The 25,427-nt window shown below is 36.3% G+C and overlaps 1 protein-coding gene across 1 annotated transcript; it reads right to left on the bottom strand.

The window, feature by feature from the left end:
- Nucleotides 1–1,882: 1,882 nt before the first annotated feature.
- On the bottom strand, nucleotides 1,883–24,459 carry LOC137005182 (zinc finger protein 850-like). Its single transcript, XM_067366004.1, has 4 exons — nucleotides 24,343–24,459; nucleotides 16,455–16,702; nucleotides 9,550–10,635; nucleotides 1,883–3,240 (listed from the first exon to the last, which is right to left on the bottom strand). Exons 2-4 carry the CDS (start codon nucleotides 16,537–16,539, stop codon nucleotides 2,216–2,218), a joined length of 2,196 nt encoding a protein of 731 aa, XP_067222105.1. The 5' UTR covers nucleotides 16,540–16,702; nucleotides 24,343–24,459; the 3' UTR covers nucleotides 1,883–2,215.
- Nucleotides 24,460–25,427: the final 968 nt, after the last annotated feature.

Genomic DNA, 25,427 nt, shown 5'->3' with positions numbered 1-25,427 from the left:
AGTAGCCTTTTTCTCTGTGACAATAAAAGCAGGCTACTCAGTTTCTTCTGATGAAATAAATATTGGCATCCAGCTTATTGGTGCATCACCACCACCTTCTGCTCTGGAGTCGTCTTCTTCTTCTTTTAGTTTCTTGGCAGATTGCATCGTTTATGTGTTGCATACCGCCACCTACTGTACAGGAGTGTGTAGAGTGTTGCAGTAACTTTTGGTTATTCAATCAAAATGGGAAAAAAAAAAAAAAAAAACTTTTAAATTCTTCTTATTAAATCACTGTATTTAAAAGTAAATAAATAAGGAAATAAATGATTTCGCTTTGGATTCCTTGTTCCCTAAGAATAGGCTATCAATGCTATCGCCAAAATTTATTTTAGCTTTCGCTTCTCCTTTCCCTATTGGAACATTAATTTCTATTTCTTTATTTTGTAATGCCTTTTTAGCTAAATCATCTGCCTTTTCATTACCTCTAATTCCAATATGTGCTGGAACCCAACAGAACTGAACTGTTATTCCTAGGCTTTGAATATTTAACAGTATATTTCTAACCTCTACTATTAGATCATCTCTGACTGAAACTCCACTTTCTAAGCTCTGCAATAAAGCCATTGAATCTGAGCATATTAGTGATTTACATACAACGATTTTAATGGTCTCTTCTATCCAACTTAATGTTGTTATTATACCAATCATTTCAATTGAATATACTGAAAGGAAATTATTTAGTCTATACTTCAGACCTTTTTTAAATTCAGGAATAAAGATTTCTATACCACAATGACCATTTTGATCTTTCGATCCATCTGTGTAAATATTAATAAAACCATAAAATGAAGTAGACAAATATCTTTCACTATACCATGCAAGAACTCTGTTCATCTGAATATTCTTTTTTCTTTCAATACTTCTATGCTGACTTCTGGCATTGGAAGCATCCAGGGAGGAACTTCATTCAGAACTATTGCAGGACTAAACTCTAACTCTTTAATGCCGTACTGGTCTGCTAAATGATGCATGTTCTATCCAAACCCTTTAGCCTTTGTTTGATATTCCAAACAATCATTTAATACTGACATTGCTGGATTATTACTACTCCCCAGTAACCTAACCCTATATGTTAATGCCAGTTTAGTGAATCTTAATGTAAGTGGGGCTTCTTTTGTCTCTTTTCTGGAGTCTGGATCAGATAATAGTTTTACAGTCTACTACAGACTCTCTCACTCACACACAGAAACTTCCCCCACCTCCTTAAACTATATTTATTTCTCCAAAATAACTAACTCTGTTCTGCTATACACTAATAATATTACAATGATACCTCCCTTCCATTCCACTAATTATACTTCAAATCCTATTGAAAACAAGATTCTTTTAAAAAAGTCCCACCTTTCTTTATTTTCTCCCTTATTATGCTTTTAACTTCTGCTTTGCTAATTTGCATTTCTATGTTTCAATATGTATCTTTCAATAATGCCATCTTTGCTTATCTGCCATCTAAATTCCCTTAATTCCTATATGCGCTAGAATGCACATAAATTAAGATATTTTTGATGAAATCTGAGAGCTCTCTGACTCATCCATAAACAGCAATTTCACCACCACTTTCAAGGTCCAGAAAGTTACTAAAGACATCTTTAAAATGAACCTTAGGATGTGACAAGAATACTTCACTACAGTCAAGTCTCACTAAAGCAGTTTTATCTCTTTATGAACTTTTTAAAGCTTCAAAGTTTCAGTTACACAGCTATCTATGGAGGGACAGACATCTCTCAGATTTCATCAAAAAGAACTTAATTTGTGTTCCGAAGATGAAAAAAAGTCTTATGGGTTTGGAATGACATGAGGGTGAGTAATTCGAAACACGCACCAGATAAGATGTCGTTTCTGTTTTATTTCTCAATTTACAAGTACTATCAGAATATAATTTATTACACTTAGTAAATAAGTAGATGATGTGAATTTATCCAATTCACGAAAGAAAGACCTATTTACACACAATCCATCCTAATGGAAATAAACTACAACAGTGATTTTATAGAGTTGTGGACTGGTGAAGCTTTAAATTTCAAGTCTTAAAAGTTTTCCCAAGCACTTGTTTATCAATAGGGCAAAAAGATATTGTGCTTTTAGGACAAACTTCAAATTTTATCTCACACTATTTACTTGAATGTATTTAACATGAAAACAAATGCTGCTCACTTAGTTTTACTCAAGTGCACTAAGTACAGTGGTACGGCTTCTCGCCAGTATGAAGTCGCTCATGTGATTTCAGAGATCCAGAATGATTGAAACTCTTGTCACAATACGAGCAATTATAAGGTTTTTCTCCAGTATGAATTCTTTGGTGCTGTTTCAGATTGCCAGCTCTATTAAAGCTCTTCCCACAGTCACAACACACATAATCTTTCACTTCATTATGTGTTTTCTGGTGTTGTTGAAAATTGTTCAGCCATGAAAAACCCTTTCCGCAGAGAGAACACACATAAGGCCTCTCATCTAAATGAATGTTTAGGTGTTTTTTTAAATGCGATGATGAAATAAACTTTTTATCACACTGATCACAATTAAATGGCTTTTCTCCAGTGTGAATGCGCAGATGAATTCTGAGGGCTGATGCATGAGTAAAACTTTTTCCACACTGAGTACAGTGGTACGGCTTCTCTCCAGTATGAACTCGCTCATGTGATTTCAGGGATCCTGAATCAGTGAAACTCTTGTCACAATATGAGCACTTGTAAGGTTTTTCTCCAGTATGAATTCTCTGGTGCAGTTTCAGACAGTCAGCTCTAGTAAAGCTCTTCCCACACTCACAGCACACATGATCTCTCAATTCATTATGTGTTTTCTGGTGCTGTTTAAAACTATAAAGCCCTGAAAAACTCTTTCCACAGAAAGAACACACAGAAGGCCTCTCATCTGAATGCACTTTTAGGTGTTGTTTTAGATGTGATGAAGAATGAAAATCTTTACCACACTGATTGCACTGCTTTTCTCCAGAGTGAACCTGCAGATGATTACTGAGACTTGATGCTTGATAAAAACTCTTTCCACACTGAGTGCATGTAAACGGTTTTTCTCCAGTGTGAACTCTCATGTGTGTCTTTAGGTTTCCTTTGCGATTGAAACTCTTTCCACACTGAGAGCAGGTGTGTGGCTTATCTTTTGTTCTTTGGGTTTTGATGCTCTGCTTTTCCTCCTCTTCTTCATTCAGTTCACGTTTTTGTGGTTTCATCTCCATCCAGTCTGAAATGAAAATATTTATAATATTAATATTATGTGGTTAAAACTCTGAACAAACTCTTTAGCAGAAGAAAGCAAGAGTATCATTAAAATGTGGATGAAAACAGCTATTCAAGATTATAATCATTTAAATGCATTTTTTGTTTAACTTATTGTCTCCATTTTGCTCATTAGTTCACAGCCACCAATTCTGGAGAACTTAAGCTTTGTTATCTTAAAGTCCCCCTGTAGTCAATAATTGTATCCCTTAAAACTCATTCTTTGATCACCAGGATTACATATTTAAAAATTTTTCCTTGTGAAAATTGGTCCCTGCCTCCACTAAATCACACGAGCTAGGAATACCTGATCCACAAGGTCAACTTTACTGTAGTAAACGCTAAACGATGACCAGTCAAAATACTGGCTTAATTGAGCCATATATGTTTGAACTGGAAACTGATTCAGTATTGCTCTCTATTTCTGACACATAACAGTAATTGATATGATTAGCCTATGGCTCGTCTATGTTATCAAATATCTAATAATATGTTGCTAATGTTACATAAACCATGTTCCCGTTCACCATCTCAGAGTCAGACAGCTGCCTTCTAGCAATCAGCATCCTTAGAAATGCTTTGAATAACAAATATTCTTTGAATGTCAGTGGAAAAAGACATATAGTTCATCATAACATAGTAAATTATATCATACACAATTCACCTGCTATATTGCTAAATGTACCCAATTTTTCATACAACGGAAAAATATACCAGGATAACCTGGCTTCTCTTGAGACCCACAGCATCATTAATGTTATGCTAAAGCCCGCCTGCACATTGATTGGTTACAATATGTTTGAGATGTAGAGAACAAGGGTGATTGTAAATTGTGTTGGTTCACTGCAGATTTAAGGAGAAAATACTCAGCAATTGTGTTGACTAATGAATTTGCACATGGTTTGTCTTAAGGCATAATAAAAACACCACATAGACATATAAACAACATTAAAAAATTGATTTTCACCACAGGGGGACTTTAATGTTTCTCAGCAGTCAACAATGAAGAATCAAGAATGAACACCAACCTATTTGTTCCTCAGTATCTTCATGTTTTATTCTGGATGGCTCTGAAATACTCGTGTCTTCAATCTCCTCTTTAATAAACTCCATCTTCACATAGATTTCAGCTGCTACACCTGGAGTTTGTCCTTCTCTTGTAGGATGATGTGAATATTCCCAGTATTTATTGGTGAATTGTTGTGGGAGGAGCTTCACTGCAGGTGTGAACTGTGATTGCTGTGTGATACTGACGCTTACTGGACCAGATCTGGAAAAACCAAAGACAATACTGAATTTATACCGATTTAATTTAAAGTGCCCCATAACACCAATTTAAATGTTCTTCATTTTGTTTAGGAGTCTCTTGCAATAGGTTTAATACTTTAATCACCTAATTTCTCAAAGAGTCTGAAAAGTCTGTTTGAAGTTTCTGCTTCTTTAAGCCCCTCTTTTCTATGAGCCTGCTCTGCTCTGATTGGTCAGATGGTCCAGTCTGTTGTGATTAGTCCACCTCTTACAGTGCACATCATAAACCAAATGCCCATTACCTTGAATTGCTGACAACTCATTTCAGTAATTCTGAATCAATTCCTTCTTTTTGGAGGCAATACCGTTATTTGTTCTGCACTTTGATCTTTGCAGCCCTTTTTTGCTTTCACAAACCGTCATATTAAACACTGTATGAAAAAAGCATAATAGGAGTACTGTTCGGCAAACGTATGGTGCCTTTAATTAAAAGTTGAAATATAGAGCATTTTGATGTGTAGTGATATTATTTTATTAGCTAAAAGAGGAAATATTAATTATTCATTATGAATATTTGAAACAGTTAATCGAATTAACTTGATGTAGCTACATTAACAGTACAATTAATAACTCAGTTCATCCCGTGAACACTTAGTATTGATTAGTAATTAATACTAAGCAAATGTATTTTTAATGGCCACAGAAAAATAATCCTCTCTTAGTATTAATAGCATTGATAACAAGATCGATCAATTAAGGGGAGTCAGAACCAAATATGTATTAAGAAAAGAGTCCTTTTCTCTCCTCTAGATGAGCACATGGTTGGGGTGCAGGGCACGCCCAGGCCTAGGCCTTGCAGAACCAAATATGTATTGTGCCTCACAGGCCTAGGCAGAACCCCCCCACTGATGCAGTTTCGCTCAGATCGACAAGAAAGAGAGGAGGAGAACTGTGCCCTGGCTTTTAGCCTCTGGTTCTGGACATTCCCCCTCTCTGAGCTCCCGACAGGAAAGTTTACAATCCTTTGTGTTTCTGGCTGAGTTATTTTGAAGAAACTATTAAAGATTCTTGTAATATTGATATGTTGCACAGGTATCGACAAATCCTATACACAAACATTCAAATCTTCAAAATACAAACTCGTAGACACCAAACTTGGTATAGGTGAGTTTACGTTAACCATTGGTTCTTATCATTAAATATGCATAACAATACTGAATACAAAAACAAGACATAATACACAAACAGTAATAATGGATGCCATGTCCTATGGATATGCATGTTAATTTATAGAACAGCCTGTCAATAAATTAAAGCAGGAAAGTCTGTTTTGAGGGTTTCTCTATGTGTTTCTTTGTCTATGCTTTTCCACATGGCAACACACATATTTCGGAGCAATAAAACTAAGGCTGGTCTTCTCGGGGGATGGGGACAGACCCCACAGTAAGTTTTAAACAATTATTTGTTAAATATAACAAATAATTGTGTCTGATTTGTCTTAGTCGTTACAATGTAGTGCGGTTCAAATAAGTATATAACTGAATTCATGCTACCTTTTTAATCGAGAATATCATCTTTGGATGATAACTCAAGGTTAGTTTCACGTACGCTTTTACTTTCGTTGTCACTTTATTTTTTTTCTCCTCCTGTCGAGTTATCTTTGCCAATACCTTACAATGTGCAATAAGAAATGGCTGTGTACAGAGCTAAAGCTGATGGGCGGTTGTTATGTTTATTTCTGCTGTGTTATTGACTGCTAGATTAATCCATATCAAGTTAAAATGTCCAGAGCTTATCATTGTTATCTACATCAGTTTTAATGTGATTTGATATGATATCGTTTATTGGCCTGGCCCTACATGTAAGTATGTGTATTTAACTGTTGAAGCCCAATTAGGTGACAAAAAGAACTCAGTTCAGTACTCAAGTGCTTTATAAGCTGTGTTAATGAGTTATCTTTCGCTGCTTATTGCACTTCAATGGTTTAAAATCACTTGTTTTTAAACCGTAATGCTTAAAACGCATGTAAATGTTAAGCTTTGTGACCATACAGAACAGCAGCATCACGTGAGCATAACCGCGATAGAGACCACAGTCCAAATTCTCTACTGTTTGACAAATTTCTACCAGTTAATCATGTCTACTGATATATCACCCTGAATATATAATCCTGTATGTTTTGGTCATTATAAACTGCTTTATACTGAAGTTATCCAAAAATATGAAAATGAAAATTATATTATATTATAAAATAAGAAAATGCAGAGATGCATATGCTGTGGATTAAATTGTTAGAAACATGCGCCCAAATACACACAACCCTTACATGCTAACATAATGTACTCGGTTACTAATGTAACCTCGGTTCCCTTAGATACTAAACTCTGAACTGTGTCGTCTGCCGAGCCCCAAGCGCTCCAAGTGGCTGAGGAGGAGGGATCTGTGTGCCACTAGCTCCACTTCTGACTGGTGGAGCTTTGAACAAATTCATTTAAAATTCATGGCGTTTTCTGTCTCAAAATTTGGTGTTTCCATCACTCATTTCTGATGCGATACATCAAAATGTGCATGAAAACAGGGTGATGGAAACAGGTATTGACACTTACTGAACTAAATGGAATTAATATTGAAACTGAGTGAATAATGAATCTATTGCCTTTTTAGAGCTACTTTACAGCTGAATTCATTACTGAATAACTTTTATATTAACATTATTTTTCTCGCTATTACTGTGAAGCTGCTTTGACAGTAAGAAATAAAGGTGATTTGATTTGGTTTCTAGGAATCTGTAACATGACAAAACCAATATCAAATGTTTTATAAAAAGACACACTCTATGAATCAGAGATGATGTTATTTACAGTTATTGTTTTTTTTTTAAAATTGCTTACAGTTTCTGAAACTATGGCTCCATTTCTACAAACAAATCCACAAAACATGCACACAACATACAAAACATGCACACAACATGCAAAACACCACACCGGCAAATCTATTTTTACAACTATAAAATTATTATGATTATACAATTATGAAAAAAATAATCACTACCCTATAAAATATTTTTAAAAATACTTCAAAACATTGAGTTTTGATTTCTAAGTGATCAAATTAGGTATATTTACAGTATAAACTGAAATGCAAAGGGCTAAAAAATATTTCTTTCTCAAAACATAGTTAAATCAAGTTAAATTATGTGTAAGTGTTTTCATACATGATAAGCGAAGGTATTTGGTAAATCAGTGTGGCATTTAAATGACAGCGTTTCGCAAATGAAACAAAAGAGCAGTTAGTTTTGAATGTGTCGAATGTAGAGAACCGTCTGGTTTCCCCCACATGTACTTTGTAGACGGTCCCTAACTGGCCTAAACGCTATAGAGTATTTTTGCGTTGCAAAACATTGAGGATTAAAACAAGTTCTACATTCTAGTACTTTCAAATAAGGTTTTTTTCACAATTATAATTATTCACTTAAGAATCTATTGACATTTTTTAATATCTGTATAATATCCACCTCAGACCAACTTTTTCACAGTACACTCCAGCTGGTCCGTTTTGCAACATGATTGAATTAAAATCACAGCGCTGCATACCTGTCAAGCAGGAGACCCTTTACAACATATGAATGCATCCAGATGTTATTTAGGCCAATAAGTAATTAATAGAGTAGCTCTTTTCTCCGTGACAACAAAAGCAGACTACTCAGTTTCTTCTTTCTTGTTTTGATTGTTGGCATCAAGTTTATTTGTGCATTACCGCCACCTTCTGCTCCGGAGTCTGGATCAGACAATAGGTTTACAATCTACTACAATCTCTCTCTCACACACACACACACACAGAGTGTTGGGAGTAACGCGTTACAAAAGTAATGCATTACAAAACATTACTTTTTGCTGTAATGTAGTAGTGTAAGGCATTACTAATCAATTTTCAGTAATATTTTACTCAGTACATGTTCAGTAACGCTTGCGTTTCAACACACTTTTTGCCTAAAACTTAACTGTTAAAACAAAAACAAAAAAAAAACAAACAGCAAGACCACAAGACTTTAAAGGATTAGTTCACTTCTGAATTAAAAATTTCCTGATAATTTACTCAACCCCATGTCATCCAAGATGTCCATGTCCTTCTTTCTTCAGTCGAAAATAAATTATTTTCGACTGAAGAAAACAGTTGGCCACAAACGGTTGAAGGTCAAAATTAGTTTCAGTGCAGCTTCGAAGAGCTTTAAATGAGTGGTCTGGTATCTAGAGAAACCATCTCTTAAAAAAAAAAAACTTTATCTTTAACTTTAAGCATCACAACTGCTTCCACCAGACCGCGATTCCATATTCTTCAAAAAGCTTACGATGAATGTCCTATGCATTCCCTATTAAATTTACAGAAAAAAAAAAAAAAACGGCAGTAGAAATACGGCATGATTTCAGCCTCTGTGCTCGCACTGGCCAGTGGAAAAGCGGGTAATGGGTGAAGATGGCAGAAGAATACTGTACATTTCCGAGATGGACGTATGTGCATTACTTCGAGTTTGTCAGATATAACAGATTAGTAAAACAGATTCTTAATTTTGTAATCCCACAATTTCATATTTCCTTAATTTCCTTCTAAATATTTCAACAGGATGGTAGAATCATGTAAAAGAAAAAAAAGGGGGAAAGGGGAAACAAAACAATGAGTCAAAACAAACATGCACCAGACAAGATGTTGTTTCTGTTTTATTTCTTAAATTACAAGTACTATCAGAAGACAATTTAGTACACTTAGTAAACAAGAAAATTATGTCAATTTATCCAATTCAAAAAAGACCTATTTACACACAATCCATCCTAATGGAAATAAACTACAACAATGACTATAGAGTTGTGGACTGGTGAAGCTTTAACTTTTAGGTCTTATAAGTTTTCCCAAGCAATTTTTTTTACCAATATGGCAAAAAAGATATTGTGCTTTTAGGACAAACTCCAAATTTTATCTCACACTATTTACTTGATTGTATTTAACATGAAAACAAATGTTTCTCACTTGCAACATATTTTCATATGATTGTGAAGGCTTGATATACGGTTAAAACTCTTCTCACACTGAGTACAGTAATACGGCTTCTCTCCAGTATGAAGTCGCTCATGTACTTTCAGGGATCCAGAATGATTGAAACTTTTGTCACAATATGAGCACTTGTAAGGTTTTTCTCCAGTATGAATTCTTTGGTGCTGTTTCAGATTGCCAGCTCTATTAAAGCTTTTCCCACAGTCACAACACACATGATCTCTCACTTCATTGTGTGTTTTCTGGTGCAGTTTAAAATTGTTCAGCCATGAAAAACCCTTTCCACAGAGAGAACACACATAAGGTCTCTCATGTAAATGAATGTTTAGGTGTTTTTTTAAATGTGATGATGAAATAAACTTTTTACCACACTGATCACACTTGAATGGTTTTTCTCCAGAGTGAATGCGCAGATGAATTCTGAGAGCCGTTGCTTGAGAAAAACTCTTTCCACACTGAGTACAGTAGTACGGCTTCTCTCCAGTATGAACTCGCTCATGTGATTTCAGGGATCTTGAATCAGTGAAACTCTTGTCACAATATGAGCACTTGTAAGGTTTTTCTCCAGTATGAATTCTCTGGTGCAGTTTCAGACAGTCAGCTCTACTAAAGCTCTTCCCACAGTCCAAACACACATGATCTCTCACTTCATTATGTGTTTTCTGGTGCTGTTTAAAACTATAAAGCCATGAAAAACTCTTTCCACAGAAAGAACACACAGAAGGCTTCTCATCTAAATGAACTTTTAGGTGGTGTTTTAGATTTGATGATGAATTAAAATCTTTGCCACACTGATCACACTTGAATGGTTTTTCTCCAGAGTGACAGAGCAGATGAATCCTGAGACCTGATGCTTGAGAAAAACTCCTTCCACACTGAGTGCATGTAAACGTTTTTTCTCCAGTGTGAACTCTCTTGTGTATCTTAAGTTTTCCTTTTACACTGAAACTCTTTCCACACTGAGAGCAGGTGTGCGGCTTATCTTTTGTTCTTTGGGTTTTGATGCTATGCTTTTCCTCCTCTGCTTCATTTAGTTCATGTTTTTGCGGTTTCATCTCCATCCAGTCTAAAATGAAAATATTATGTGGTTAAAACTCTGATTTAACAGACAAAAGCAAGAGTATCAAGTATCAGATCTTTGATGTGTTAGTTGCGTAATTTTCTTGTAAGTTAAAATGTGGATGAAAACAGCTATTCAAGATTATAATCATTTAGATGCATTTTTTGTTTAACTTATTGTCTCAATTTTGCTCATTATTTCACAGCCACCAGTTCTGGTGAACTGTAGCTTTGTTACCTTAAAGTCCCTCTGTAGTCAATAATTTTATCCCTTAAAACTCATCTTTGATCACCAAGATTACATATTTAAAAGTTTTTTCTTGTGAAAACAATAGGCTTGAATGTAACTCTACACCCTTGCTTCTTTCAGTATATGTGGATCTATGAATATGCAAACTGGTCCCCGCCTCCACTAAATCACAAGAGCTAGAAATACCTGATCCGCATGGTCAACTTTACTGTAGTAAAAGCTACACAATGACAAGTCGAAATACTGGCTTATTTCAGCCATATATGTTTCAACTGGAAACTGATTCAGTATTGCTCTCTGTTTCCAACACATACTGTAACAGTAATTGATATGATTAGCAGGGACGTGCACAGCACTCTGGCTGTTTCTCAATATGCGTACTTGTCTGTACTTGTGTTCTTGTGAAACGTCATCAGTCGCTGTCCAAGTACTGTTCCAATTCAAAGTTCGCATCTTGCCAAGTTCAGTTCAAATCCCCGGATGTGTTCTTGATCCGCCCCTTTTATCGAGGACGCATCGAGAGGTGACTTGTGCAGACTTGAGACAGCCAAGTATCCCAGAATGCATCTCGCACTAACCAGCAAGCGTCAATAGTAAAGGAGAAACCCCGCATAATTTAACCATATTACTGTTTTTATGTCATGATATGTAGTTTTAAGAGTTTTTCAGGCGAGAATGTGCTGGTTTAAAGCTCAAATTTGTGGTTTATTGATAAAGATTGCGCCTTTCTGACAATTTGATCTGACGTTGTCAGAGTTGTGAGATCCAGGCGATCACTGGACGCTCAGCGCTCGTGTACCCAGCCGAGAGCAGCCTTACCTCGGCTAGTCCTTCTGACGCTTGCCGCTGGCTCCGTTTTGGCTGAGGGTGACGTTTCATAACTTTATATATGGCTATTTAACTTTTGTATCCTACTAAAGCACTGATTTTGTACGCTTGACTGAATTGTTTGCTTTATTTCTTACTGTATATTCTTACCTTTATAGGCTATTATTGATCATTAAAACTGACATAAAGCAAATAGAGACATGGTTTTGTTTATGTTATAGCCTATTTCATTTTATTAGTGTTAATCAGAGTATGCACAAATATTATTACATTTAATATTTTTTAAATATATACGAAAAGAGGCAGGGTTGTTTAATATTTCGTTTTGTTATAAATATATGCACATTGCAGATAATCAATCACTCGTTGCCTGAGACTATTAATATGTTTTTGTTTGTTTTTTAAATAAAACGAAAAGAGGCAAAGTGGTGTTTTATAACAAATTTCGTTTTATTGTTGGCTAAAATATACATAAAGAGATAACCGGAGAAGCCAGGACTTAGCAGCCAAGAATCACCGGACTTGTGTTCTCCCGTCCACGGGAGTTCGTTCTCCTGAGTCGAACTTGCCAAGTCCTAACTACCAAGGACGCGAGTCCGAAGTTTGCGAACTTGGTTTTGAGAAACGGCCTCTGTTAACGTGACTGCAGCGCTGCACGTGACCGGCACCTGAGCTGAGCCTGCATGAGCGGCACTAGGAGACGACTTAACGTTGTCGGAAAGGTATAACAAACGGACGATCATCATCATCAAGTTTTATGAAATGAATTAAAATCGTCATAAATCCAGGATGAGTTTGCCACGTTTTGCCTAAATAATCAGACAGATAGCTTGCAGACAAGCAGCCTAGGCAACTATTTTTTTTGGTAGGCATTAGGCAAACTAAGCTACATGTCTGCTAATAATTAGTTTCTCACATTTCGTTTTAGCAAGAAGAATGAATGATGGAAGAAATGCATCACATTAATTATTTTATTCAAAATGGTTAAATGCCTAAATCCTATCACTATTTTGGGTATTGTTTGAAGCCAAGATGCCCACTGAAAAGAAGCGGATTCAGGAGAGGAAGAGACGATTCGGGGAGGCAGCAAAGGGCAGCACATCACTGCAGGGTTGGCTGCGATAAAGCTAACCAGCAAGTGAGACAGAGACTTTGCACTGTGATAAAGATGACATGACACGGTGTAGGTGAATTGATTAATTAATCAGACACATATTTTAGCCTACTAATGGCAATGTTTCATAATTACATTCCATCTAAGATGAGGAGGAGCAGTCACAAGCCTCCAGTCTATGTGAGGAAAATGTGGACCAGGAGGAGGCACATAGATCAGGTAGGCCTAAGTGATGATCACCAAATATGAGATGAGAGGACCATGCTAGAAAGTACAGGGTTAAAGAGCTGCATGATAAATAATTGTAATCTAAAAAACATAGGCTATTTTAGAGGTCATTTCAAAGATCTTGCCTGAGCAGAACATAAATACCACTAGTGGGCATTAAAATAATAATGATAATGGCAATAACAATAATATGTAATTGGACAGATGATGAGCTCCATCAGCTGCATTCAGAGAGGCAGAACCAGAGCCAATCCCAGATGAGATCAGGACAGACAGGCAAAATAGGGAAATGAAAGATGAGCAAGAGGATGAGACGAGGGAGACGAGAGCATCAGCAAGGGAAGATATTGAGATGACGAGTGGGGCAGAGTCAACAGATTTAGATTTTTTGCTGAGATTGGCTAATCCCACAGATCCAGCTCATGTACAAAGCAGCAATCTTAAATATGATCAGATGGGCGCTCTTTTCAAGCCCAATGGTATAATGATGACCCCTGGCTGGAATATTCTCCACTGAATGATGCCATGCATTGCTTTAGCTGCAGGAATTTCATGAATGAGGAAAGATTTCAGAGCAGGACAGGATGGAAGTCTGTAGGGATAAACTTGTGGAGGCAGGCCAAAGTGAAGATTAAGGAGCACCGCAGCAGTGAATTGCATATGCTAAGCACGATTAGGTGGAATGCCTTTACAAAAGATACACTGCAGAGGGCTTTTGCAGTAGCTGATTCTCAGATGGAAGCAGCCAAAGAAAGAGAGAGGCAGAAAAACAGAGAGATTATGTTCCGTTTAATAGACATCACATTATATCTTTAGGTGAAATGAAGAAGACTTGTCAAGTTCAAATAGAGGAAATTTGAGACTGAACCTGGTGGATTTGCTTGGCCAATATGACAGCGTACTCGGGCTTCATCTTGATGCAGTCAAGGAAAAACAAGCATCAAACCAAAGGTGCCAGGTGTCTCTCCTGTCCAATAGGACACAAAATGACCTCATAAAAGCACTTAGTCTTTATGTGAAACGAATCATACAGAAGGAAGTGACAGAAGCATCACAATTTTCTATTTTGCTGGACGAGACCACTGATGTGTCACATATTGAGCAGGTGTCCTTTGAGGTGCGATATGTCCACAACATGACTATAAAGGAACGCTTTGTCCAACTATGTGATGTGGCATCAACAAGGGGAGAGGCACTGGAGAATGTAGTGATGAAGCTTCTTGAGCAAATTAACATTCAAGATGTCTGTGGACAGGGACATGATGGAGATGCCAATATGAGTGGACGCTACAATGGGCTGCAGTCCCGGATTCAGAGACAAAATGAGAGAGCATTATATGTGCACTGCCATGCACATTGTTTAAATCTCATTTTAGTTGAGAGTGCAAAATCCAACAAGCACTTTGTGGATTTCTTCAGTCATTGAGAGGCTGTACACATTCATTGCCAACTCTACAAAGCGCCATGCTGCATTTGTGGATACTCAAAAAGCCATGAATCTAGACCAACGTGTCCTTGAACTACAGAGGCTTTCAGACACCCGGTGGAGCTGCAGGGAAGATGCTTTAAAGACAATTAGGAAGGTCCTCCCTGCTGCCCTACAGTACTTGAGAGATCTGAGAGAGTGTGACCCCCCCGATCTGGCTGCAGGAGAAGCTAAAATGCTGTTGAGCTGCATAGATTTTGAATTTTTGCTGTGTCTTGAAATAGCAACGCCAGTGTTCATGGAGACATCAGTTGCCTCAAAAGTACTCCAGCAGGGTGACCTGGACTTGGCTGCTGCTTACTCTGTGTTAGATGGTGTTTTGAAGCAAGTAGTGGAACTGAGGAGAGACAGCCTATTCTCACAATTATACAACACTGCCACAACAATTGCAGAGGAAAATGACATAAGCGTTCCCACAAATATTCCAGGTAGACAAAGAAAAGTCCCTGCAAAACTGAAATACACTTCCAAATTAATAAGAGAAGATGATGCAGTCCACACCTTGGAGGAATATTACAGGAGAAGGACATACTATAACTTTCTGGACAGATTGAGACAGAAGCTTGAGAGAAGATTTTATGGTTCCATTGCATATGTTTACTGCAGAGACTCACTGACCCAGAGCAGTGGAAGGATATTGGCCAAGGTGTTGATACAGCACATTCACTATGTGAGTTTTATGGACTTCAGGGGGAAGAGACCAACCTTCAAACAGAGCTGAGAGTCTTCCATGCATCTTACAAGTGTCACAAGAGGACAGTCAAGTCTATGCTTGAAGTATTCAAGGAAAACAATGCCAACGTCATATTCCCCACACTATTCAAAATATATGCCACTCTACCCATGTCCACTGCAACGGTAGAACGTTCCTTTTCAAATCTGAAGCTGGTCAAATCAAGGCTCAGAAATCAGTGTTGTCAAGAGCGGCTGTCAGACCTCCTCCTACTGGCCATAGAGAAGGACATAGGAATCGACAAGAAAGAAGTTCTGAAGATTTTTGTTGAAATGGCCCCTAATAGACGGCTTCTCCTTTGAAGCTTTGTATGTTTAGTATGTAAATTTGGAGAAACCTATCAGTGACTTGATAGGGTATTGTTAGGGATATTGACGTAGGGATTTTCATGACTCAAGTCATGTTTTTGTATGTTATTATTAGTAGTAGTTAAGGTGATTGAGTGCTGTATTTCAGTGTTTTACTTCTTTGTGAATATATATTTTAATAAAGACCCTGTTATTCTCAGTCCTTCATATAGCCCATGAGTTGTTGTTTTTTCTTGTTTTTTTTTGTGGGTTGGTAGGGGATTGCCCTTTTTTTTAGGTCAGAGCAACTACCCCTCAACATTCCTGTGCATGTCCCTGATGATTAGCCTTTGGCTCGACTATGTTATCAAATATCTAATAATATGTTGCTAATGTTACACAAACCATGTTCCCGTTGACAATCTCAGAGTCAGACAGCTGCCTTCTAGCAATCAGCATCCTTAGAAATGCTTTGAATAACTCAGGATGTCAGTGGAAAAAGACATATAGTTCATCATAACATAGTAAATTATATCATACACAATTCACCTGCTATATTGCTAAATGTACCCAATTTTTCATACAACGGAAATATATACCAGGATAACCTGGCTTCTTGAGACCCACAACATCATTAATGTTATGCTAAAGCCCACCTGCACATTTATGGGATTGATTACAACATGTTTGTGATGTAAACCCTGTTGGTTCACTGCAGTTTTAAGGAGAAAATACTCTGCAATGGTGTTGTTGACTAATGAATTTGCACATGGTTTGTCTTAAGGCATAATAAAAACACCACATAGATATATAAACAACATTAAAAACTTGATTTTCACCACAGGGGGACTTTAATGTTTCTCAGAAGTAAACAATAAAGGATCAAGAATGGACACCAACCTATTTGTTCCTCAGTATCTTCATGTTTTATTCTGGATGGTTCTGAAATACTTGTGTCTTCAATTTCCTCTTTAATAAACTCCATCTTTAACAGTCACACAGATTTCAGCTGCTACACCTGGAATTTGTCCTTCTCTTGTAGGATGATGTGAATATTCCCAGTATTTATTGTTGAATTGTTGTGGAGGAGCTTCACTGCAGGTGTGAACTGTGATCACTGTGTGATACTGACACCCACAGGACCAGATCTGGAAAAATCAAAGAGAAGTTACTGAATTTATACTGGATTACTTGCCCTAGAGTCTGGGGCGGGTTCCTATACCTGAATACTTCATTTGCATGCTTTGTTTAAGGTCATCAGCCAGGTGCTTTGTCTCTATTTTTAAGCCCCCTAAAATCTATATAAACTACAATGTACACTGCCTTAGTTAGACTTGATGACTGCAGCTACCGACAGCACGTGTTCTCAATAAAGAATCCTATTGAAGATACATCCTAGTCTCCTGCTCTTCACTTCTAAGATTTCCAACAGTACCAAGTCAATACTGAAATTTTAAAATTGTGACAATACCAGCATTTCCCTCTAGCATTGTGAGCGCTGTTGAACTGATTCTTAAACATGTGATATTACATATGATAATATGATCATCCAAATGGTGTGTCTCAATACAAGATACTAAAGAAGTACTTTCAGTTGGATTTACTATCATAAGTGATGCAGAAAAACATGTTATTGAGATTTAAATGTGCTAATAAATTTAAGTAATCTCAAGTCTAAAGGGTGTGTAGATGTTGGTTTTATTCAGAAAACTAAAACAACATGCTGCTGAAATGTGAAGAAATACATAAATTCATTTAAAATAAATATGATCTTAGTTTCCAGCACTCATTTCTCATGCGATACTTCAAAATGTGCACGAAAACAGGGTGATGGAAACATAGGTATTGACACTTACGGAACTAAATTAAATTAATATTGAAACAAACTGAGTTGAATAATGACTCTGTTGTCTTTTTAGAGCTGCTTTACAACTGAATTCATAACTGAAGAACTTTGATATTAACATTATTATTCTCGCTATTACTGTAAAGCTGCTTTGACAGTAAGAAATAAAGGTGATTTGATTTGGTTTCTAGGAATCTGTAACATGACAAAACCAATATCAAATGATTTATAGAAAGATTTATTTACAGTATAAACATAAATGGGGCTAAAAATATTCTTTCACAAAACATCAAGTTAACAAAAACATGTGTATGTGTTTTCTTACATGATAACTGAGTGAAGGTTTGTGGTAAATCAGTGTGGCATTTAAATTCCAGTGTTTCCCAAATGAAACAAAAGAGCAGTTAGTTTTGAATGTGTCTAATTTAGAGAACCGTGTACTATGTAACTTTGTACTTTGCAGACGGTCCCTAACTGACAGGTGTCGTGCCGAAAACTGATCGTCTGCCGAAAACTGACTGCCGTCCGCGGGAGCGCGCACAGCATGTTTAAAGGGTATCGCCCCTGTTTCTACACGTCTACAGCTGCTTTTATCATGATCAAACGGCCATAACCTGCAAATGCATATAACTCTGTGTCCGTGGTAATATGTCCGTGCTAATAGCAAAGAAACGTGTCCTGTAACACATAATCAAAATTATTCATTTAATTAATTTGCCGTACTGCTTAATCGCGATTACGTTTATTTAGTTTTGATTAAGTTGCTCGAGCATGATTTTTACGTGATTAACAGAAAGCCTATTTACTTGCTTTGTGCCAAACAATCCAGTCCTGTTTACGATGTGAAATACCTTTAAATGGTAAATAAAATCCATAAAATGCAGATTTACACTTGCCGAAAAGTGATTACAGCCTCTATTTATTGAGTGAACTGTTCTTTCTGCCTCAAAATGACTTGATTTCATTCATGGCTGTTATATTTGACAGATTATAGCTCATTCAGTCCTTTTTATGTGTTGTAATACCTTTAAATGGACAATACAACCCATAAAATCAAGTTTTACACTTGCCGAAAAGTGATTACAGCCTCTATTTATTGAGTGAACTGTTCTTTCTGCCTCAAAATGACTTGATTTCATTCATGGCTGTTATGTTTGACAGATTATAGCTCATTCAGTCCTTTTTATGTGTTGTAATACCTTTAAATGGACAATACAACCCATAAAATCAAGTTTTACACTTGCCGAAAAGTGATTACAGCCTCTATTTATTGAGTGAACTGTTCCTTCTGCCTCAAAATGTCTTGATTTCATTCATGGCTGTTATATTTAACAGATTATAGCTCATTCAGTCCTTTTTACCTGTTAAAATACCTTTAAATAATCAAAGAAACCGATAAATTGCAGTTGCCAAAAAGTGATTACAGCCTCTATTTATTGAGTGAACTGTTCTTTCTGCCTCAAAATGTCTTGATTTCATTCATGGCTGTTATATTTGACAGATTATAGCTCATTCAGTTCTTTTTTACCTGTTGAAATGCCTCTTAAATGGTAAATAAAACCCATAAATTGCATTTGCCGAAAAGTGATTACAGCCTCTATTTATTGAGTGAACTGTTCTTTCTGCCTCAAAATGACTTGATTTCATTCATGGCTGTTATATTTGACAGATTATAGCTCATTCAGTCCTTTTTACCTGCTAAAATACCTTTAAATGATCAATGAAACCCATAAATTGCAGTTGCCAAAAAGTGATTACAGTCTCTATTTATTGAGTGAACTGTTCTTTCTGCCTCAAAATGACTTGATTTCTTTCATGGCTGTTATATTTGACAGATTATAGCTCATTCAGTTCTTTTTTATCTGTTGAAAAGCCTCTTAAATGGTACATAAAACCCATAAATTGCAGTTGCCGAAAAGTGATTACAGCCTTTATTTATTGAGTGAACTGTTCTTTCTGCCTCAAAATGACTTGATTTCATTCATGGCTGTTATATTTGACAGATTATAGCTCATACAGTTCTTTTTACCTGTTGAACACCATACAGACTTTATCAAAGAATTTGCTGATTTTCTATCGGAGTTAGTACTAGCTGCAGATAAAGTCCTTGTTGTTGGTGATTTTAATATCCATGTAGATAATAAAAAAGACTCATTGGGATTGGCATTTACAGGCATTCTAAACTCTATTGTTGTTAGACAACACGTGTCAGGACCCACTCATTGTCGTAATCATACTTTAGATCTAATATTGTCACATGGAATCGATATTGATGCTTTTGAAATTCTGCAGCAGAGTGACGACATCTCAGATCATTATCTAGTCTTGTGTATACTACATTTAGTCAAAGCGGCTAAACTGCCTCCCTGCCATAAATATGGTAGAACCATCACTTCTACCACTAAAGATCGCTTTATAAATAACCTTCCTGATCAGTTTCATCGCCTTAGCATACCAGACAGCTTAGAAAACCTCGATGTTGCAACAGAAACTATTGCCTCTGTCTTTTCCAGCACATTAGATTCAGTCGCTCCTTTGCGTTTAAAAAAGATTAAGGAAATTAATCCAACACCATGGTACAGTGAGCACACTCGGGCCCCAAAAATAGCAGCCAGGAAAATGGAGCGCAGCTGGAAGTAAACAAAACTAGAAGTATTTCGCATTTCGTGGAGAGAGAGAATGATACGTACAGAAAGGCTTTAAATACTGCTAGATCTGTCTATTTTTCAAAACATTTAGAAGAAAATAAGCACAACCCGGTATTTATTTGATACAGTGGCTAAATTAACAAGAAATAAAGCTTAAACTTCTGATGTTTCCAAAGAGCACAGCAGTAATGACTTTATGAACTTCTTTACTTGCAAGATTGATAATATTATAGAGAAAATTATAACCATGTAACCGTCTACTACAGTATTGTGTCAGACATTGCATTGTAGTGTCCCTAAAGAAAAATTCAATTCATTTACTGCTTTAGGAGAGGAAGAATTGTCTAAACTTGTTAAATCATCAAAATCAACCACATGTATGTTTGACCCTATACCAACTAAGCTATTGAAAGAGATGCTTCCAGAGGTCATAGATCCTCTTCTTAATATCGTTAATTCATCTTTTTCACTAGGATACGTACCAAAAAATTTTAAGCTTGATCCTAGAGAATTAGTCAATTACAGGCCGATCTTGAATCTTCCTTTTTTGTCAAAAATACTAGAAAAGGCAGTTTCATCACAACTATGTTCCTTTTTAGAAAGAAATGGTATCTGTGAGGATTTCCAGTCAGGATTTAGACTGTACCATAGTACTGAGACTGCTCTCGTCAGAGTTACTAATGATTTGCTCTTATCATCAGATCGTGGTTGTATCTCTCTATTAGTGTTACTGGATCTTAGTGCTGCATTTGAAACTATCGATCACAATATTCTTTTAAATAGACTCGAAAATTATGTTGGCATTAGTGGAATTGCATTGGCATGGTTCAAATCATACTTATCTGACCGTTATCACTTTGTAGTAGTAAATAATGAGATGTCATATCAATCACAAGTTAAATATGGAGTACAGCAAGGCTCAGTACTAGGACCGTTGCTTTTCACTCTGTACATGCTACCCTTGGGAGATATCATTAGGAAGCATGGCGTTAGTTTTCACTGTTACGCTGATGATACTCAGCTCTATATTTCTTCGCACCCTGACAAAACTTACCAATTCACAAAATTAAAGGAATGTATAGCTGATATAAAAAACTGGGTGACCAGTAATTTCAGCGATTCTAATTTTTGGACCAAAAACCTCTTCATGTAATAACCTTGAATACTGTCTAACACTTGATGGCTGCTCTAAGTCTTTGTCGTCAGCTAGTATCCTAGGTATGCTTTTTGATAGCAATCTTTAATTTGAAGGCCATGTTTAACATCTGTAAAACCGCATTCTTCCATCTTAAAAATATATCTAAACTACGACATATGCTCTTAATGAAAAATGCAGAAAAGTTAGTTCATGCGTTCATGACCTCAAGGTTAGATTACTGTAACGCTCTACTGGGTTGTTGTTCTGCTCGCCTGATAAATAAACTACAGCTCGTACAAAATGCAGCAGCTAGAGTTCTTACTAGAACTAGGAAGTAAGACCATATTAGCCCAGTTCTGTCATCACTGCATTGGCTTCCTGTTAAACATCGTATAGATTTTAAAATCTTGATAATTACTTACAAAGCACTAAATGGTTTAGCTCCCCAGTACCTAAGCGAGCTCTTAATGCATTATAGTTCTTCACGTTTATTGCGATCTCAGAATTCAGGCCAGCTGATAATACCTAGAATATCAAAATCAACTGCAGGCGGTAGATCCATCTCCTATTTGGCACCTAAAGTCTGGAACAATCTTCGTAGCATTGTTCAGGAAGCAGGCACACTCTGTCAGTTTAAATCTAGATTAAAAACACATCTCTTTAACCTGGCATACACATAAACCATTATAAATGTATATTTTATATAAGCTTTATATTTAGCTCATTCAGTCCTTTTTACGTGTTGAAATACCTTTACATTACAAATAAAACCCATAAATTGCAGTTTTACAGTTGCCAAAAAGTGATTACAGCCTCTACTTATGGACTGAACTGTTCTTTTTGCCTGAAAAAATGATTACTTCTACCCAGTAAAAAGAACTGAATGAGCTATAATCTGTCAAATATTACAGCCATGAATGAAATCAAGTCATTTTGAGGCAGAAAGAACAGTTTACTCAAAAAATATAAAGGCTGTAATCACTTTTCGGCAAGTGTAAAACTTGATTTTATGGGTTGTATTGACCATTTAAAGGTATTTCAACAGGTAAAAATGACTGAATGAGCTATAATCTGTCAAATATAACAGCCATGAATGAAATCAAGTCATTTTGAGGCAGAAAGAACAGTTCACTCAATAAACAGAGGCTATAATCACTTTTCGGCAACTACAATTTATGGGTTTTATTTACCATTTAAAGGTATTACAACACATAAAAAGGACTTAATGAGCTATAATCTGTCAAATATAACAGCCATGAATGAATTCAAGTCATTTTGAGGCAGAAAGAACAGTTCGCTCAATAAACAGAGGCTATAATCACTTTTCGGCAAGTGCAATTTATGGGTTTTATTGGCCATTTAAAGGTATTATAACACATAAAAAGGATTGAATAAGATATAATCTGTCAAATATAACAGCCATGAAGGAAATCAAGTCATTTTGAGGCAGAAAGAACAGTTCACTCAATAAATAAAGGCTGTAATCACTTTTCGGCAACTGCAATTTATGGGTTTTATTTACCATTTAAGAGGCATTTCAACAGGTAAAAAAGAACTGAATGAGCTATAATCTGTCAAATATAACAGCCATGAATGAAATCAAGTCATTTTGAGGCAGAAAGAACAGTTCACTCAATAAATAGAGGCTGTAATCACTTTTCGGCAAGTGTAAAACTTGATTTTATGGGTTGTATTGACCATTTAAAGGTACTTCAACAGGTAAAAAGGACTGAATGAGCTATAATCTGTCAAATATAACAGCCATGAAGGAAATCAAGTCATTTTGAGGCAGAAAGAACAGTTCACTCAATAAATAGAGGCTGTAATCACTTTTCGGCAACTACAATTTATGGGTTTTATTTACCATTTAAAGGTATTACAACACATAAAAAGGATTTAATGAGCTATAATCTGTCAAATATAACAGCCATGAATGAATTCAAGTCATTTTGAGGCAGAAAGAACAGTTCACTCAATAAATAGAGGCTGTAATCACTTTTCGGCAAGTGTAAAACTTGATTTTATGGGTTGTATTGTCCATTTAAAGGTATTACAACACATAAAAAGGACTGAATGAGCTATAATCTGTCAAATATAACAGCCATGAATGAAATCAAGTCATTTTGAGGCAGAAAGAACAGTTCAATCAATAAATAGAGGCTGTAATCACTTTTCGGCAACTGCAATTTATGGGTTTTATTGGCCATTTAAAGGTATTATAACACATAAAAAGGATTGAATAAGATATAATCTGTCAAATATAACAGCCACGAAGGAAATCAAGTCATTTTGAGGCAGAAAGAACAGTTCACTCAATAAATAGAGGCTGTAATCACTTTTCGGCAACTGCAATTTATGGGTTTTATTTACCATTTAAAAGGTATTTCAACACATAAAAAGGACTGAATGAGCTATAATCTGTCAAATATAACAGCCATGAATGAAATCAAGTCATTTTGAGGCAGAAAGAACAGTTCACTCAATAAATAGAGGCTGTAATCACTTTTCGGCAAGTGTAAATCTGCATTTTATGGATTTTATTTACCATTTAAAGGTATTTCACCTCGTAAACAGGACTGGATTGTTTGGCACAAAGCAAGTAAATAGGCTTTCTGTTAATCACGTAAAGATCATGCTCGAGCAACTTAATCAAAACTAAATAAACGTAATCGCGATTAAGCAGTACGGCAAATTAATTAAATGAATAATTTTGATTATGCGTTACATGAAAAGTTTCTTTGCTATTAGCACGGACATATTACCACGGACACAGAGTTATATGCATTTGCAGGTTATGGCCGTTTGATCATGATAAAAGCAGCTGTAGACGTGTAGAAACAGGGGCGATACCCTTTAAACATGCTGTGCGCGCTCCCGCGGACGGCAGTCAGTTTTCGGCAGACGATCAGTTTTCGGCACGACACCTGTCTAGTATTTGCGTTGTAACACATTGAGGATTAAAACAAACCGCGATGTGTGTTCAGATCTACGTTGTAATACTTTCAAATTATTTATACAATTATAATTATTCACTTAAGAATCTACTGACATTTTTTAATATCTGTACAATATCTAACCTCAGACCAACTTTTTCACAGTACACTCCAGTTGGTCCGTTTTGCAACATGATTGAATAAAAATCACAGCGCTGCATACCTGTCATGCAGGAGACCTTTTACCACATATGAATGCATCCAGATGTTATTTAGGCTAATAAGTAATTAATCGAGTAGCCTTTTTCTCCGTGACAACAAAAGCAGACTACTCTGTTTCCTCTTTCTTGTTTTACGACTGTTGGCATCCAGCTTATTGGTGGATTACCGCCACCTTCTGCTCCGGAGTCTGGATCAGACAATAGATTTACAATCTACTACAGACTCTCTCTCTCACACACACACGCACACTCACCAAATTCTCCTGATAGTTTCTCATGTATGGCATTGGAAACATCCATGGTGGAATAGCAGGCAATGGCACAGTTTGGCTATAATTCCTCTGGTCTATTCCAATTGATTGAGCTAATTGGGTACATATCCATCCTAGACTGTGATTATTTCCTTGCGTATGTTCCCAGCACTCGTGAAATACATATGTTTTAGAGTGTGATTCTTTATGCCCTTTTAATGTTACCCAGTATACCATAAACAACCGTTGACGTCTCACCGTTAAAGGCATTTTCACCCAGTTCCACTTAAAAAGTTGTTTTAAACTCCCCACAACATATTCTAAGTGCCTGAGTTTGCACTGCATTAATTTTCTTTAGAAGTGCTCCTTATGCTGACCCATATGCTATACACCTATTGTCTGACTATTGCAGATTTTATAATCAGTTTATAAGTGAGTTACAGCTTGCACCCTGCTCACTTCATTACATTCAATATTTGGTCACTATTCTCTACATGAATACCAAATGTCAATTTTTCATCCAGCCATACACCCAAGAACTTGATTTCAGACACCTGATTTAACGGTTGGCCGTCTAGTGTCAACTCTACTGGAATATGCTTCTTTTTTGAGTGACATATAACCTGTGTCTTTGCTACCCATAATCAGAATCCCCATCTCTTAGCCCAATCTTCAGCTTGGTTTATTGCCGGAGGGGGTAACTTAAATTGTTCTATTATATAAAAAGTCCAATACCCAATTGTATGTTCTACCTCTAATACCTAACAATTTCAGTTTTATTAATAGACCTTAAATCTTTCCATAGCAAGTCTTGTGATGTTAACAACCTCTTTGTA

Source organism: Chanodichthys erythropterus, chromosome 17, assembly GCF_024489055.1.
Source record: "Chanodichthys erythropterus isolate Z2021 chromosome 17, ASM2448905v1, whole genome shotgun sequence".
NCBI classification, from domain to species: domain Eukaryota; kingdom Metazoa; phylum Chordata; class Actinopteri; order Cypriniformes; family Xenocyprididae; genus Chanodichthys; species Chanodichthys erythropterus.
The sequence above is the reverse complement of the archived record's forward strand: the minus strand, read 5'-3'. Positions and strand labels throughout refer to the sequence as shown.

Bases quoted from the DNA above. Each gene is read 5' to 3' on its own strand.
- LOC137005182 (XM_067366004.1), bottom strand. From the start codon at position 16,539: ATGGAGTTTATTAAAGAGGAAATTGAAGACACAAGTATTTCAGAACCA. The intron at 10,636-16,454 runs GTTGGTGTCCAT...TTTTCATTTTAG, and splicing joins AGATACTGAGGAACAAATAG to ACTGGATGGAGATGAAACCG. The intron at 3,241-9,549 runs GCAAGTGAGAAA...TTTTCATTTCAG, and splicing joins CAATCATATGAAAATATGTT to ACTGGATGGAGATGAAACCA.